The 17,896-nt window shown below is 39.4% G+C and overlaps 1 protein-coding gene across 2 annotated transcripts in view; it reads left to right on the top strand.

The window, feature by feature from the left end:
- Positions 1 to 17,896, top strand: part of PLOD2 (procollagen-lysine,2-oxoglutarate 5-dioxygenase 2) — a 93,577-nt gene that overhangs the window by 67,392 nt on the left and 8,289 nt on the right. Inside the window, exons 8-15 of one of the 2 annotated variants that reach the window (XM_066347262.1) lie at positions 147 to 248; positions 4,727 to 4,852; positions 5,960 to 6,081; positions 8,033 to 8,137; positions 11,544 to 11,669; positions 14,167 to 14,308; positions 15,474 to 15,536; positions 16,604 to 16,717. In XM_066347262.1, the coding sequence (XP_066203359.1) occupies positions 147 to 248; positions 4,727 to 4,852; positions 5,960 to 6,081; positions 8,033 to 8,137; positions 11,544 to 11,669; positions 14,167 to 14,308; positions 15,474 to 15,536; positions 16,604 to 16,717 (900 nt within the window). The remainder of the gene's footprint in view (positions 1 to 146; positions 249 to 4,726; positions 4,853 to 5,959; positions 6,082 to 8,032; positions 8,138 to 11,543; positions 11,670 to 14,166; positions 14,309 to 15,473; positions 15,537 to 16,603; positions 16,718 to 17,896) is intronic. The other variant, XM_066347263.1, reaches the window with a different exon arrangement.

Here is a 17,896-nt window from a genome sequence, read left to right as displayed (position 1 = left end):
CATCATGAAATTAAATGACCTTTATGATTTATAATGCCTTTTTTTTTTTTTTTTTTAATATTTCTAGACAGAGTTTGACCTGCTTTATGATTCAGTGTCTGGGGAGAGGCGTGCTCTTGTTAATACGGTTCTCCTTCCTTTCCCAGGTTCTCCTCAATTATTTCGGAAACTATGTGCCTAACGCGTGGACACAGGATAATGGCTGCACTTTTTGTGAGTCGGATACAATTGACTTGTCTACCGTAAATGTAAGTGGAATTGACTGCGTGTGAAATGTTGTCATAAGAGACATTGTCATGAAATACAGGGAAGTGTACAAGAAAAAACAGGGAGGGGGGACGCGCATGATTGCCTAGTTTTGACCGTCTAGTTTTGATGAGAGAGAATGGGTGTATAATGTGCATGGTGATTCAGAAAATTGCTAGATTTGTGTACATCTGAACTGTTGATGAGAGCAAAGCAAGCCAGAGGATGGCTGTGCCCCACTGAAAGGAGTTTGGTGGTTAATACTTAACAGCTTGCTATGATTGGCTGTGCTCATTTTGTTTCAGTCTGCTTATGTGTGGTAAAAGCATTGAGGAGAAAGCGGTTACAGGTCTCGGCGTGTTTACTGACTAATTTGATTGGCGCTTGATGTTAAATTCACTTTTAAAATAATATGTTCTGTAACTAAGGACTATGTTAAGCAGTGGTCCCCAACTCCCGGGCCGCAAACCGGTACCGGTCCTCAGAGAAAGAATAAATAACTTAACGTTATTTCTGTTTTATTTATATTTAAGTCTGAACAATGTTTTATATTTTAAAAATGACCAGATTCCCTCTGTTACATCCGTCTAAGACTCACTCTTGACGCTTGTCTCGTAAGTTTGACAATTATATTTAAAAATACCACAGTTTTTACACCTGTCGCATAATTTTATTTTGTGCATTTATCCATCCCACCCTAAAAGCTGGTCCGTGAAAATATTTTCTGACATGAAACCGGTCCGTGGCCCCAAAAAGGTTGGGGACCACTGATGTAAAGTATTGTACATGGAGGAACTCATTTAAACCTCTTATTTTCTTTTCAGTACTGTAGCTAGTATTATTGACCAAGGTGTTTGATGAAAAGACGGAGGTCCATACAGGTTAAGTAACCTGCTAATGGGTGTGTAATGTTTTTGTGTTGGAGGTGGGATTTAAATTGAGGCAGTCTGACTCCCCACCCTGTGATCTTGATCACCGTGCGATTTTGCCTGGATCTCACTGTATAGCGAATGTGCCAGGCGCAGCAGTACTTACATATCCCAGGTGGGCCGTTGTTGGCTTATGGTTGTTTGTATGGAAAATAATACAATAATAATAATGCAAGAAAAACTCTGTGTTTCGTGTACTCACACAGCTGGAAACCTACTTTTGCTCACCCCTGTATGTATTTTATAGAGATTTATACCGTAGTTTTTTACATTTACACTTTGAGGGTAAATGAGCAATTGGAAATGTTAATTATTTATCTGTAAAATGTGTTTATAAATTCTTCTATCAACAACCAGAGCAGTTATAGGATATTGGATAATAACAGTTTTCTTCCAAAAAATTGCTCTTCTAATTGGGAAGTCTGTTATTGGTACGAATTTGAGGGATGACGTTGAGCATTAGGGCTGATTCCTTCCTTCATTCACCCTAAGTGCAATGAGTGTCTGCAGAATGCCCGATAAATAGAGCCAATCTTCCTTCACCCTAAGTGCACTGTCTGCAGAATGCCCGATAAGTAGAGCCAATAGACAAAAATAAACTTCCCAATAACGTCCTGGGGCCGGGAAAATGCAACCCACTCTCACTGTGGAGCCTCAAATCGCCTGAGTTAAATAGCTTCTGTTCTTATCAGTATCTGAGAGGCTTTCTCTGCCTCTCAGTAATTCATGCACATTTAAGAGCTTTTTAGTTTTAAAGTTCTTTCCTTGTGTCACATTTTGTTTGAAATGAAACTCATTGGGGTGACATTGGTTCATGAGGTCATGCAGGTTTCAAGGGCACATGTCTGTGGCACCTCACCTGTGCACTGCATTGTGTGCCCGCCACCCCCAGTCAGATCCTCTTCTGTCACCGTGTAATTTGACCCCCGTCACCCCTGTATTACCACTACGCCTCCCTCCCTTCTGATAACCGCCCTGGTGTTGTCTGTGGCTATGAGTGCTTGTTTATTGTTGTTCTTTGTGCATCTGTTGCTTTTAAATTTCTCGGTCACATGGGACTGAAATAGTCTGGCTCTTGGCGTCTTCTGACTTATTTGGCTTATTTCTTAGCACGCTGTTCTCAGGGTCACTCCACGTTGTCGCAGATGGCAGTTACGTTGTCTTTTCTTACTCCCGTGGAGGAGCATTCCGCTGTATCTCTGCCCGCCCCTGAGCTTAGGCGCCGCCTGCACCTGTCGTTCGGGGGAGGGTCGTTTCCATGGCTCCCCTTCCCAGGTCTGCAGACCCTGTGTTCTCCGCCTCTCCACACGCACTGAGGAGCTTCTTGCGGAGAGCCCTCTTCAACTTGAAAATTAGGATTTTTAGCCAGTCTCTCAAATCACAAACCGAATGTTTCCTACCTGGAAAGAACACCAGAATGTTTCTGAAGGAAACTGCGTTATGACGGTGTGTAAAAATAGATCCTGATCTTTTTTGCAGAAAGAAGTTTTGTGCCCTGGAGGAGGAGTTAATACTTTCTCTCTGTTTGGTTTTATTGACATAATTTTTTTTTTACATGCAAGGATAGAAATGTATTTGTGCCCTGGCCGGTTGGCTCAGCGGTAGAGCGTCGGCCTAGCGTGCGGAGGACCCGGGTTCGATTCCCGGCCAGGGCACATAGGAGAAGCGCCCATTTGCTTCTCCACCCCTCCGCTGCACTTTCCTCTCTGTCTCTCTCTTCCCCTCCCGCAGCCAAGGCTCCATTGGAGCAAAGATGGCCCGGGCGCTGGGCATGGCTCTGTGGCCTCTGCCTCAGGCGCTAGAGTGGCTCTGGTCGCAATATGGCGACGCCCAGGATGGGCAGAGCATCGCCCCCTGGTGGGCAGAGCGTCGCCCCTGGTGGGTGTGCCGGGTGGATCCCGGTCGGGCGCATGCGGGAGTCTGTCTGACTGTCTCTCCCTGTTTCTAGCTTCAGAAAAATGAAAAAAAAAAAAAAAAAAAAAAAAGAGAGAAAAAAAAAAAAAAGAAATGTATTTGTATTAAAATTTTCTTTTGCATATAGGAGGAAATAACTTGATTTTTACTTAGTCTACTTTGTTTTACAGTCTATATTAAAGTATATTAGAAAGGAAGACCATTCTGTTATACAGAATAAATTTCTTATGCTTTGTATATGTAGTTTTTATGCAATATTGATATAAAACTTACAATTATATGGGTAGTTTAGACCTTGGGCCTACTGTATTCTTAGATTGGGCCATAGGGGAGTTTCTTTATATGTAAAAATAAAAGTGGTCATCTCAGAGGGTAGGCAGGATGAATAAATGAAATTTCATGTGTGTATGTGTGTGTGTACACATACATACATGCATACATATATATTATGTATAATATATAAAATGGCATTTAATGTATATCAGTTTATACACGTATGAATTGCTAAGCCTTCCGTAAATGTTAACTGTTGTTGTTATCATTAGTATATAAAAGTGAACTTAGGTAATGGGGTGTGGCATGGTGAAGCCTCACTCTTTACCTACTAAGCTATGTGTTCTCAGTTGCTTGACTTTTCTAACTTCCATTTTTCTCACATGTAAGTTTGGTGTCATAAGTAACTTTAAGGTTATGGGATTTAAATGAAATGTATTATCTCATTTGATAAGAGAGTTGTGATCCACTTTGTAGTTATTTCTTTAGTATTAAGAACTAGGTGGTAGTTTCTCTCTAGTTGGTTGTATTTGTTTATTCACTTATTAGTGAATAGTTGGGTGAGTGAGTGAATGATAAAGAAATACTCTGTTGTCCAAGGTGTACTTCAGTGCTGACAAATATTAGGTTATAATCCAGGTAACGAAGGAGTGTGTGAGGTAACCAAATGCAGCATTTAACATCTGTGTTTTTTTTTTAAATTTTAATACTTAAATCCAAGCTTTAAAAGATGGTTTTAAAATGGCATTGTAAAGTAGTCTTCCATATAGTTCTGCTAATATTATTACTACATGTAACATACATTGTTATGTAGGCTTCTGGCTTCCCTGGCCATTTATAAGTTTTCAAGCAGAAACTTTCATTTATTTATTTTTTATTCACTTTTTTCTTTTTTTCCTTTTTTTTCACTATATACACTTTTTCTTTTTTGTGTTCATGCATTTTTAAAAATATTCCTTATCCCCAAGGACTGGTAGATACAATGGATAGTTCAGAGGTTGGAATACAATGAATGAAAGATAAACATCCCTTAAAACATACCCAGAGCATTTAAGAAAATAGATAAATATAGGTACAACAAGGTAGGCAATATCCTTAATTAGAGCCATGTAATAAGTCTGATCGTGGACTTCCTCCTTAAACCTAATTCAGAATGCCAAGCTCTGGTGGAATCCCAGTCAGTTTGATGGGATCTGCAAAAATGTGTTTCAAGTGTTAGAGAAATGCCACAGGGTATTGAAGTGTAGCAGAAAGGAACTGATACTTGAGTATGTTTGGTGGTGTTCTCAGCAAGACTTGAATAGAATGTACAGTGAAACCACAGTAAAGATAGTTCTTTTTCTTATGTTTGCTATAAAATACAGGTGTATCCAAATGTAACAATAGGTGTTTTCATTGAGCAACCAACTCCTTTCCTATCTCGATTTCTGGATATATTGTTGACACTGGATTACCCAAAAGAAGCACTTAAAGTCTTTATTCATAACAAAGTAAGTATTTGAGAAATGACTATTTTATGTAAAAAAGTATTTTTTGATTATCCTTGGAATGATTTGTTATCTGTTGGTGCCTCAAAAAATTCACTGAACTAAATTATGGTGGTTGGAGTAGTTACTGCCCTGACTTTTTAAGACCTAAGCATAAGAGTCTAGAAACAAGTAGCATAATACTAGGATAATCTTCATGAACCTGACACATTTTGTAGGTCAACAATATCACCATTTCCTATAGCTCAACTTACTGAAGTTTTAGCACAGTTTAAATGAAACAAATTTGGTGACTTTGTGTTGATAATTTTCCCACAATAAATTTTGTTAAACACTGTGTTTATAAAACCACAATTTTATGTGTAATCATTATTTTTTTCTCTCTAGCTTCACAGAATATTGAAATATTTATTTTATAAAGCAATTATTTAAAAGTTAGATAATTATCTGTTAGATTTAATGTACTTTTTTGTGTGACAGAGATAGACAGAGAGGGACAGATAGAGAGAAAGGGAGAGAGATGAGAAGCATCAGTTCTTCATTGTGGCACCTTAATTGCTCATTGATTGCTTTCTCTTATGTGCCTTGACTGGGGGCTACAGCAGAGCGAGTGACCCCTTGCTCAAGCCAGCGACCTTGGGCTCAAGCTGGTGACCTCAGGGTTTTGAACCTGGGTCCTCTGCATCCTAGTCTGATGCTCTATCCACTGTGCCACCGCCTGGTCAGGCTTAATATACATTTTTAATAGATATAACACATGTCTAACATTGTCAGCCCATAAGCCATGCCCCCTCTTCTGCCTCCCCAGTTAGAAACACTTTATAGCATCCAGAATTTAAATATTATGTCAGTATCTGTCTAGGAGTAAATGTTAAAATAATATTGAAGTATCTTCTCCGTAAAAATATTGATATGTATCTATTTTAGATTCCGTATGTAACATTCCAGGTGACATTTAAATAGAACACATTTACTTTGGTTATTTTTGTCTGTAATAGGTGAATCGTGGAATTCACCACTTTGAATGTGAACCATCCCTACGTATGAATACTTCAGTCATCGGATTGTCTTATTTTCTCACTCATTTTCTGTTTTTTTAATATGTTACAGGAAGTGTATCATGAAAAGGACATCAAGGTATTTTTTGATAAAGCTAAACATGAAATCAGTACGATAAAAATCGTTGGACCAGAAGAAGATCTAAGTCAAGCCGAAGCCAGAAACATGGGAATGTATGTTTTAACAAATTTAAATTAAACAATTTCTTCTAAAGAAATATATATATATCAATATAAAAAAAACGTTTTAGGAAAAAGAGAACCCTAAACTTGAATGTCTCAGTTCTGTGTGTGCTTGTGCGCACGCGTCCGAACACCGCTGGGTCAGACTCTGTGTCTGTACATCAAAGGTCGTGGAAGTTCTTTACATTGTTTTTAGTGACTAACAGTCCACATATTTAGTCAAAGTAGTAATTGAACTTCAGATCAAGGATTTTAAAAAAATACTCAGACAAATATATGGCTTATGTAAGCAGTGATTTAAATGTTTACTATATGAAGGTTTTGTGTGATAAAAGTAAGTGTTTTAGACTGAGTGGGAAATGAAGATATTCCTACATCCTAGTTGCCAACTCATCTAGCATATACGGTAACAAAAGAAATATTTCGGTTCCTTGTTTAGCCCTTTGAATACTTCAGAGATTACTAACAGAATTCTGGTAATTGCAACAACAAACTTTTATTTGATAGATGTTAATTGAATATCCCAGGCAGTGGGTTAATAGCTGCCATTGGAAAGGTTGGTAAGTCGTGGTGGCTTTTCCTTTTTTGTTTAGTAAAGGAGACAGAGAGAGAAAGAGGGACAGACGGGGACAGACAGACAGGAAGGGAGAGAGATGAGAAGTATCAACTTGTAGTTGCGGCACCTTAGTTGTTCATCGGTTGCTTTCTCATATTTGCCTTGACTGGGGGGCTCCAGCTGAGTCAGTGACCCCTTGCTCATGCCAGCAACCCAGGTTCAACCCAGTAACTTAAGGTTTAAGCCAGTCACCTTGGGCTTCAGCCAGCGACCTTTGGGCTCAAGCCAGTGACCATGGGGAATGTCTACGATCCCACACTCAAGCCAGCGACCCTGTGCTCAAGCTGGTACAACCGTGCTCAAGCCGGGGACCTTTGGGTTTTGAACCTGGGCCCTCAGCATCCCAGGTTCGATGCTCTGTCCACTGTGCCACCGCCTGCTCAGGCGGTCATGGTGGCTTCTTGTTTTGTGCTGTGATAGCTTGGTGCCCCGTGTCATGGCTACTGCCTGGTGTGGGGGATGAGGGATATGTTTTTACTAATGGTTCCATAACTTGTTTATTGGAGAATCCTTGGGTCTACATTCAAAAATTATTGTTTAAAATTACTTGTACAGCTTTAACTACTTTACTTCCTGGTGTGCTCGTTGGACAGTTGCTTAGAAACAAATGTGGTGGGAAGATACACCCTCAACAGTACTTCAGAGTGATACCCAGGAACCCAGAAAGGGGGACCCCAAATGCAGAAACCGTAATACTGGGAAAAATGTCCTGTGTCACAAGTGGTTTATTCTGTGGTGTCCTGATAGGACACTACGGACTCTTCCAAGAAAAGCACACACTATAGTCAGTGTCCCTGGTAGGATGTGAGGAGTAACCAGCTTAGAAAGAATTCACACAAATCAAGTTCAGAAACTGTTAATCCCTACAATGTCATTGACTTGTATGTTCAAAATTCCCTAAAAACTGAATTGGTGGATATACAAGATTTTGTTGTGTGTATGGACACATGTGCAAAAACTTTTTGGTATTTTTGAAAAAAAAATATTACTAATAAATTCATTGGCGTAAATGATTTCCCTTTTAGAGAGGATTTGCTTCTAAATTTTAAGTTGCCATTCTGACTGGTTGTTTTGTGTGCTAAAATATTTTCTGGCTGAGAACATATTTCACCAGGCCTAAAGGTTTTAGTGTGGATCTGTCTGTGTGGATAAAATGACCATTTTGAAATTTAAGATAATACTTATCTTTTTGGATATTGTCTTAACTATATTTTGATTAGAGAACTATGTGAGAGAAACTTTATTTTTACATACAAGATATAAATGACCATTTTTCTACAGCGACATTTATTTTTCCTAATTCTTTCATTTCTTTTGCAACGTCAGGGACTTTTGCCGCCAGGATGACAGTTGCGATTATTACTTCAGTGTGGATGCAGATGTGGTCTTGACAAACCCAAGGACTTTAAAAATTTTGATTGAACAGAACAGGTACTGTATAAAGTTGGATGTCAGTTTATTTTTGAAATGATGGTCATGGCCTTGGTTGGTACAGACACACTGCTCTGACTCCTGTGGAAGGAACAGGCAGGAAGGAGCAAAAGGAGGGAACTCACCTTAAAAACTTGCAATTCCAATTAACTAGTTTTTTTTTAAAGGAGTCAACTATAAAATAACCTAATAAAAATTAGAAGTGTGTGGTATTAGTTACAATCACAAATGCGATGTTTGTCGATTGTTCTTGGCCTGTTTTTCTACTTAAAGATAGGTGAAATTATGATATATCTGATACCAGTAAAATTTGGAATTTAAAATAGTGTGTGTGTGTGTGTGTGTGTACTTCTCAAATGTCAAATTCTAAGAACCGCTGCTCTTTGTTTGCCATAAGTTTTTAGGTCAAAAGTTTTTATGAAATTCTACTTTAAAAAAATCTACAGAGCCCTGGCCGGTTGGCAGGGCAGAACAGTAGAGCATTGGCCCAGATTGTGGAAAGTCCTGGGTTTGATTCTCAATCAGGGTACACAGGAGATGTACACACACACACACACACACACACACACACACACACACATTTTATTAAGTGAGAAACAGGGAGGCAGAGAGACAGACTCCTGCATGTACCCCGACAAGGATCCCCCTGGCAAGCCTCTTACTGGGAAATGTCCTGCCCATCTGGGGCCACTGCTTTGTTGCTCAGCACCTGTGCTATTTTAGTGCCTGAGGCAAGGCCATGGTGCCATCCTCAGTGCCCAGGGCCAACTTCCTCTAACCATTCGAGTCATGGCTGTGGGAGGGGAAGAAAGAGAGAGAAAGAGAAAAGGAGAAGCAGATGGTCACATCTCCTGTGTACCCTGATTGGGAATCAAACCCAGGACTTTCCACACTCTGGGCCAATGCTCTACTGCTCTGCTAACCGGCCAGGGCTCTGTAGATTTCTTTAAAGAATTTCATAAAACCTTTTGACCTAAAAACTTAAACGGCAAACAAAGAGCGGTGGTTCTTAGAATTCGATGTTTGAGAGGTACAGCTTACTTCACAGTTCGACCTGAGGTTTTATTTAGAACAGAACTAATTATCACCGGTCTGTGCCTTTTTTCACTGAACTGAATTGGAACGGGAAAAAAGACACCACCTATAAATCTGAGTCCTCAGTGTTCATCTGTATGTATGGCCCCGCTGTCTAGCTATGAACAGATACTTATCTAGCTAAAATAAGTATACATTACAGGTAATTTTTCAAAACATATAGGTTAATCATCACATAAGGAAAAGCATATGGAGTAGGATTATAACTTTTAATTTTTAAAATGGGGTGGAATTCAGTAATATTTTCTTGAAATTGCCCTGCTAATTTTTTCTGAATTTGATTGAAATTCAATACTGTATCATTATACCTGTGCTCCTAATAATACTTAGATGTTATGATATGTCACTTGGTGTAGGGACTTACTAATTCTTCTCATGAACTGTTAATGAACTCATACAATACGTTTCACATATATCCCCCTGCATATCAACCTAATGTTTTACATCCTATAAAATACAGAATTTCCCCCATCAGTAGAGAGCCAGTAGAACTTTGGTTATTTCTCCAGTTTCGTAACTTTCTGTTCATAATCAAAGGATCAGGCTCACAGGACATGCTCCCGGATCCAAGCATGTAGTAGACCAGGGGTCCCCAAACTTTTTACACAGGGGGCCAGTTCACTGTCCCTCAGACCGTGGGAGGGCCAGACTATAAAAAAAACTATGAACAAATCCCTATGCACACTGCACATATCTTATTTTAAAGTAAAAAAAAAAAAAAACAAAAACGGGAACAAATACAATATTTAAAATAAAGAACAAGTAAATTTAAATCAACAAACTGACCAGTATTTCAATGGGAACTATGCTCCTCTCACTGACCACCAATGAAAGAGGTGCCCCTTCTGGAAGTGCAGCGGGGCTGGATAAATGGCCTCAGGGGGCCGCATGCGGGCCGTAGTTTGGGGACCCCTGTAGTAGTATCTGTAAAGCGTTTATATCCAGCCAGACTCGTGTAGGAGTCGGTGGAGTTGACAGGAGGCTGGAGGGGCGGGGCGGGGGGGCGGGGCGGGGCGGGCGGGGTCACGTCTCAGCTCTGTATTCCCCCCTCCTCTCACCTCTGCCCTTGACTGCCCTGCTCCAAATCCTGCCGCGCCAGGTGCTCAGCTGTTTAGTGCAGCTCGTCACCCTGCGCTGCGGGGAAGTTCCTGTCCTTCCCACTCAAAGCAAATGACACTCGGGTGGACTTTGCTTTTTCAGCCTTTCTTGGCCCATCGATCTTTGGGCGGCAGTGGGCGTTTTCATGACAAGATTTTTCTTTTCTATAAAATATTTGATCTTGTCGATGACTGACATTGAGTGATTTCTTAACCATGACAGATGGATTCTAACCTGTTCTTTCGGTCTTTTAAACAAATCAAAATAGAAGTGTTTCTGGGTGAACGTTTCATTTTTTTTTTTTTTTTAACGGGCACCAGGAAATATAAGCCGGACGTATTATTTCGCGTGTTGGGTATTTTATGGAGCAGGGTTCACTTTTCTGTGGGCGAGGGCACACCGGGTCTTGGCACGGTCGGCGTGTTGTGGACGAGGCTTCTCGTGAGCAGCTGGTCCGTAAGCTTTCTCTTGGAGGGGTTTTGTGCGCCACGCAGTCTACTTGGAAAGGAATATTCTAGAAGGTGCTTCAGATTGTGGGTCACCTTATTTGGAAGATGTCCGGAAGGGACCGTTTCCTGGTGGGCAGTTAGAGCGCCAGAGCAGCTACCTTCTCCTTTGGTTTCTAACATAGTTAAAGAGCCAAGAGCCCGGAAAACGTGCCCTGTGGCCAGGGTGAGCACAGCTGGTTTCAAAAGTTGTAAAGTGGAAACAAACTTGAAAGTAATTCAGGACTGAACTGTAGGGAAACAAGCCTGTTTACAAACATTTCTGCCCAGCAGCATTCATTTGTTATTCAGCAGATTGATATTGGATACCATCATCGCCAGGGACTATTATGTCTCTCTAATAAAAAAACAAAACAAAAATGCTTGATTTTATGTAGTGTAGGTTCTGAAATACTTACATAATAGAGGCCGTTTCACTTTTTGGACATAGGTAAGGGACTTTTAGAAGTCCTTCTTAGTACTCTCATTCACAGAATGAATTCCTTTTGTGACTGTTTTTAAGAAATACTGAAAATCAGCGGTGAACTTATTTAAGAAAAATTGTTAGGAAGAAATGTCTTTCGCTTTACTCTTGAGTTGTCCGGACTAACTATGTGAGTGTTCAGGGAGCCTCTGTTGCTATGTGTCATGCTAAGTTCAGAACACATTTGTGGCCATTTAAAAAAAACAAACTTACCTGGGATTTTTCTTTTTTTCTTTCTCTGTAGAAAGATCATCGCTCCTCTTGTAACTCGCCACGGAAAGCTGTGGTCCAACTTCTGGGGCGCGCTGAGCCCCGACGGGTACTATGCTCGGTCCGAAGATTACGTCGACATTGTCCAAGGGAACAGAGTGTAAGTCACTGAAGTTCATCTTTTCTTGTAAGACACCGTGCCCTGGAGATGGGGTCTTGTCAATCTTTCTTGATTTTTCTTTTCTTTTTTACTCTCTTTTTTCTTTATGTGGAATAGAAATTTGAAAACCTGGAAAAGACTTGGGATCCTAAAATACTAGTGTGAAGTATTATTATTATTATTTTTAAATGTTCTTAAAATTCTATATCTTCAAAGGAACAAACTCACAGTTGTGAGAAGTAACCACGGGACAATCTACGGTTTCCATGGGTAGCCGTCTTCTGATCAGTTATCAGAAGAAGAATATTTTTTATTTTTTTATATATTTTATTCATGGATGTTAGAGAGAGAGAGAGAGAGAGAGAGAGAGAGAGAGAGAGAGAAGGTGAGGGGGGAGCGGGAAGCAACAGTTCATAGTTGCTTCTCATATGTGCCTGGACCAGGCAATTCCTGGGGTCTTGAACTGGTGACCTCAGCATTCTGGGTCGACGCTTCATCCACTGTGCCACCCCAGGCCAGGCAGGAAGAATATTCTTTATTTAAAAGTTTGGAAAGCAAAATTATTTTAGCTAATTCATTTAGTGGCGAAGACAAAGGTTGTTTTCATACCTTTTAAAACTTATAAATAAACAAACAAAAACACTGTGAGTCAGACTCTTCCCACATTTCCTATGTGCAAAAACTTGTAGCATTTTCTGGATAAAATAGCTAATGGTTTGCTTTAAAGTCAATTATTTCACCAATATCTGATTTCATTTTCTAGAATTCGAAAAGAAAATACTTGTTGCAAAGTGTGTGCACGATTGATAGTTACTTCAGAGATAACATTTGATACTTATTTTAAACTAAAAAAATAATTGCAATAGAAATCCTGTTTTTTTTCTAAGGTAATGTTGTCAAAGACTGTCATCCTTTTTCTCATACAAAGACCAGAGTGACTGAGACATTCAATGCCTTGCCTGGTGGCTCAAATATGTCAGCCCAGTTAAAAAGGGAAAACATTCTTTCATGACTCAACTATGTGCCTTTAAATTGAGGGGAAAAAAATCACACACTGCTTGTTCAACAGTGGACAGTAGAAAAAGATATGATATATTGTTTGTGAAAATAGTAGTAGTAAAAACAGTAATAGTAAACTTGAGTGATAGAAATATGGTACAGGCCTTTGTAAGCTGCAATTAAGAAGCATGGTAGCTGAGCAAACACTATGAAGATTGTGTTCTAAGTACTTATATTGGCCCCGGGGTTGTTTGTATAGACCAGATGCCTGGTGTTGTCTGAGGTTATAGTAGAAATAAAGGTTCCCAGGGGTGGAATAGAGAATTCATGTTTTATTTACGTTGCTGTGGGTATGAGTGACTTTCTGTCCCATCTCAGGACATGTCTTAAAGTGTGAGGGTAAGAATAAGATACAGGTTTTTCTTCTAGTTGATACATGAATACACTTCATGTTACAAAAACTACACAGCACGTGTGTTTTCTTTCAGAATGGAAGCACTGAGCTTGGCCAGTGAATAGTTTCTGAATTGAGATGTCACAATGTTTATTTTTTTATGACCATGTCTCTTGAGGCTCATCGAGTAAGACAAAATGAAATCATATTTGTTTTAATATGTACATTTTTTTTGGGGGGGGGAGGTCAGGATCTTACCTTTTTATTTTCTGAAAACAACTGGTGTGTGTATATATATCTCCCTTCAGGCGAATTCTTTCATACACTATTCTTAGCAAGGGAGTCATGTTCAGAGGGAGAAGGGGGTCTGTGTGAAAAATGAAGGACAAAATAATGTGCCTTCCATGCTCTTCTGCCTATATTTCTTCATATCTTCTCTCTCTTTTATTTTACAAAAATCTGAGATGGCTTAGTGAATTTCAAGAGAATGTATTTCAGGAGAATTTTAGGCTCTCTTCAGCGGGATGCTGGTGAAATGTCTAACAGCTGGTTCTGGGGGTTGGAGGATGTCCTGGTTTGTAGTGTTTGCCAATTTCTGTGGTGTAAATACTGCTGGCACGGCTGATTTCAAGCTTCTAATGTGAAGTCACTGAGTGTAGACTCGGGAAGTGAAGTTACAAATCAGCCCTGGGTAGTCAGTGTATGTCATCATTTTTTTTTCTAACAAACTGATTAATCTTAAATGGAAACACCTTCTGTACAGCAGAATATTATACTCTAACTGTAACAAATAAGTGAGGGGTGACAGCCAAAGTGCCCAACAGATGTCATCAACCACACAATAAAGTTTATCTATGGAGGTAATGATTTATCTCATAAAAAATGTGGTGTATGTCAAATAATTTCATATGAATATATCAGATGTATCTGTGTGTGTGTATAGATGTCAGATATCATAAACGCGTGTCATTTGCACATAATTAGATACAATATTTTATATATACAAAACTGAAAACATACCAGGCACTTGCTTTTAAAACGAAAAATAAAACCTGCACTATTTTGTATCTGTGGTATTTTGGAATGCCTTCTCTGTACTTGCAGAGGGATATGGAACGTACCGTACATGGCTAACGTGTACTTGATTAGAGGAAAGACGCTCCGCTCAGAGATGAACGAGAGGAACTATTTTGTTCGTGACAGACTGGATCCCGACATGGCTCTTTGTCGCAATGCTAGAGACATGGTAGGGGACGCAGCGATCGATGGCTTGCTCCATGGTCTTGGACAATGGCTTGCTTTCCCCGTCTTACGATGTGCCTCTTCTTTCTGATCTGTAAATACTCGCCAATTTTTTTGGTTCTGTGTTGAAAAAATTGGCCACACTTGTGGAGACTAATTTGCAAATATTGGCCTAGGAAGCATTTGAAAACTTAGGTTGGTACTTAAGGCTAAACTCATCAGCAACAAGTGGGATTCAGTAAGAAACATGAATTTGTTACAAATCAGCTTGGCATGTTTAAGAATTCCTCTTCACTTTTCATTTGACGTTCTATATTTGAAAACTGGGCCGAATGAAAATTAATGAGATGTAAACCTGGCTGAAATGATAGTTTACAAATTTAAGAACACACTTTTGCTCTGAAAATCAATATCCCTACTTTGTCATCAGTATCGCCACAGTCCTTACCACTAACCTGAGAGACCTGAGGTCTGCAGTACGCAATCTCTGCAGAATCAATGCTGCATTGCTCTTCTACAAATCTGCTTTCATTTTTTTAAACTGAAATGGCTATAGAAAATAATCTGTGTTTCAAAATGGATAAATGTCTTTTAAAACTTATTCACCAGGTTTTCTGCTTTAGAAAGGATGGGCTTATTGTCTTCAAATTTATTTTAGCGAATGTAATTTTTAGGAGAAACCAGAAAAGTTGGCAAGTGTTTTTATTTTTTTAAATTTTATTATTAGTTTAATAAGGCATGTGTGGTTTGGAATATGTTTGTTTCTCCTAAAAGCCTGTGTGCACTGTTGTATTGAGTATCTTCAGTACTGTGGTTGTAATTTGTGCTCATGTTTGGCTAATTTGACTCAACGGCGCGCATCCTGGAATGGCCTTTCTCACCCACATTTTTCTTTGTCTTAATTTTGTGTCTAATGGAAATTCTACTCTGGAATGAGCTTGGATTTATGTTTCACGTGCGTGCGCACACACACACACACGCGCACACACACACACAGGGCTGGAGTTTTTCCTTTGTGTGCTCTCTAAGCTTTGCCTGTTCTGCATGTCTTCTCTGAAGGACGTTTCAGAATGCCAGCTTGGCGTCAAGGGCTGCCGCTGTGCTGACCTGAGAGTACCTGAGAGGGTGGGTGTGCAGGTGAACTTACCCAATGCTTCTCTTCATTTTAGACTTTGCAAAGGGAAAAAGACTCCCCTACTCCGGAAACATTCCAAATGCTCAGCCCCCCAAAGGTGTTATTTTTATTTATTTTTTTATTTGTTTCTGTTTTGTTATTTTGTATTTGTTTTGTTTACAATTTGTTCTTTTGTATGTTTATATATATGTATGTGTACATACATATAGGTATATTGCCTAGCAGTAAAGTTCCATAAAGGCTCTTCTTTTCGTTGAGCTTAGTGACCACTTGGTACTCATTGGTTCTGAATCTATTTGCCTGTTATCTCTGTGTTTTCGGGGGGGGGGGCATTGGGAGGTACTCAACTCTCCGTTCTTTGGGCTGATTACATTTCGTGGTTGACTGATGAGAAAGTGAAACCGAAATCCCCTTCATTAGTTGTTGGTTTTTTTAAAGGAGAGAAGAAGTAGGCGTGATTATAAAGTACATCTTGATAAACATGGGATTCGGGCACTCTTCTTGAATGTTTAAAAGTCATTTCATAACTAACCCACCCTGTTTTACCACTCACGCAGGTACAAAAGGAAACCACCTTACCGTGGTGGTGTGGCCACGTTTACTTGGTTTAGAACCAAGGGTATGAGAGTGATTTTCTTTACTGCCTGAAAGTGTATGAGGAACTTCTGTGTTCAAGTTTTCAACATTAGGACAATAGAAGAATAAAATAGACTGAAATGAAATGACATGAAATAAAAGAATGCTGACATTTGAATTCTCTTTTTAAAATGTGATGTCTTCTTTGAAAGGGAAAGAAGCCAAAAGAAGTACAATTCATTACACTTTGGTGTCTCAAAAAGAATTCTGCTTTCAAGCAGGATTTTACCCCGATGTCTACATCTAGGATCAAGGAAAAAGGGGCAGACACAGTTCATTCTGTCTCTGCTTTCTTTTTCAGTTGAGAGTCAGTGGTAGCGGTTAGTTTTGTGTCGTGTCTGAATTCATAACGAATCAAAATTGTATTTCTTTCCTTTTCAATCATGCATGCTTTATATGAAAAGTAAAAATGCATGTTAATGAATGAAAATATAAAGGTTGAGTTTAATGTCATATCTTTTTCTTTGTGGTATATTTTCTTGCACTTTATTCTGTGGTTGTTAATACTCTTATTTTGTTGACATACAGGGTGTATTTATGTACATTTCTAATAGACATGAATTTGGAAGGCTGTTATCAACCGCCAATTACAATATTTCCCATTATAACAATGACCTCTGGCAGATTTTTGAAAATCCTGTGGTATGTATTTTATACTTCTTTTCTGGTAACTCAGGGTAGTCAACCTTTTTATACCTACCGCCCACTTTTGTATCTCTGTTAGTAGTAAAAATTTCTAACTGCCCACCGGTTCCACAGTCATGGTGATTTATAAAGTAGGGACATAACTTTACTTTATAAAATTTATAAAGCAGAGTTACAGCAAGTTAAAGCATATAATAACAATTACTTACCAAATACTTTATGTTGGATTTTCACTATGTTTGGCCAAATAAATCTTTTTTTTTTTTTTTTTTTGTATTTTTCTGAAGCTGGAAACGGGGAGAGACAGTCAGACAGACTCCCGCATGCGCCCGACCGGGATCCACCCGGCACGCCCACCAGGGGCGACGCTCTGCCCACCAGGGGGCGATGCTCTGCCCCTCCGGGGCATTGCTCTGCCGCGACCAGAGCCACTCTAGCGCCTGGGGCAGAGGCCAAGGAGCCATCCCCAGCGCCCAGGCCATCTTTGCTCCAATGGAGCCTTAGCTGCGGGAGGGGAAGAGAGAGACAGAGAGGAAGGAGGGGGGGTGGAGAAGCAAATGGGCACTTCTCCTATGTGCCCTGGCTGGGAATCGAACCCGGGTCCCCCGCACGCCAGGCTGACGCTCTACTGCTGAGCCAACCAGCCAGGGCCCGAATAAATCTTTATAAAACAACTTACTATAGTTAAATTTATCTTTTTATTTATACTTTGGTTGCTCCGCTACCGCCCACCATGAAAGCTGGAACGCCCCCTAGTGGGCAGTAGAGACCAGGTTGACTATCACTGCTGTAACTCTAAATGGATGAAAATAAATTGGCTGATTATGAAAATGTGATAAGAGAATTTAAAAGAATTCTTAAAATTATATCATTTGTAAAAATGTATAATCGATTATAACTCATGTCCTATAGTGTAACTCTAAACCTGACAGAGAACTTTTTTTATTAAGATATATATTAGGTTTGGGGAAGGAAAGATCTTTTATTTATTCCAGTAATTTAACTTACATATTGAAAAACACCATCACATATTTAGTCACAGTTGCAGAAAAAAATGTTTACAAGTAGCTCACATATTGACAATATTATATTTTGGTTTTCAGAAAGAAAATGCAAGAGTTAGTTTGGGAAAATGTATTTTATTTTATCATTTTATTATTTTATAACAATTTTGTG

The sequence above is a fragment of the Saccopteryx leptura genome, chromosome 8, assembly GCF_036850995.1.
Source record: "Saccopteryx leptura isolate mSacLep1 chromosome 8, mSacLep1_pri_phased_curated, whole genome shotgun sequence".
Taxonomy (NCBI): domain Eukaryota; kingdom Metazoa; phylum Chordata; class Mammalia; order Chiroptera; family Emballonuridae; genus Saccopteryx; species Saccopteryx leptura.
Note: the sequence above shows the minus strand (reverse complement) of the source record. Positions and strands in the feature narration are given on the sequence as shown.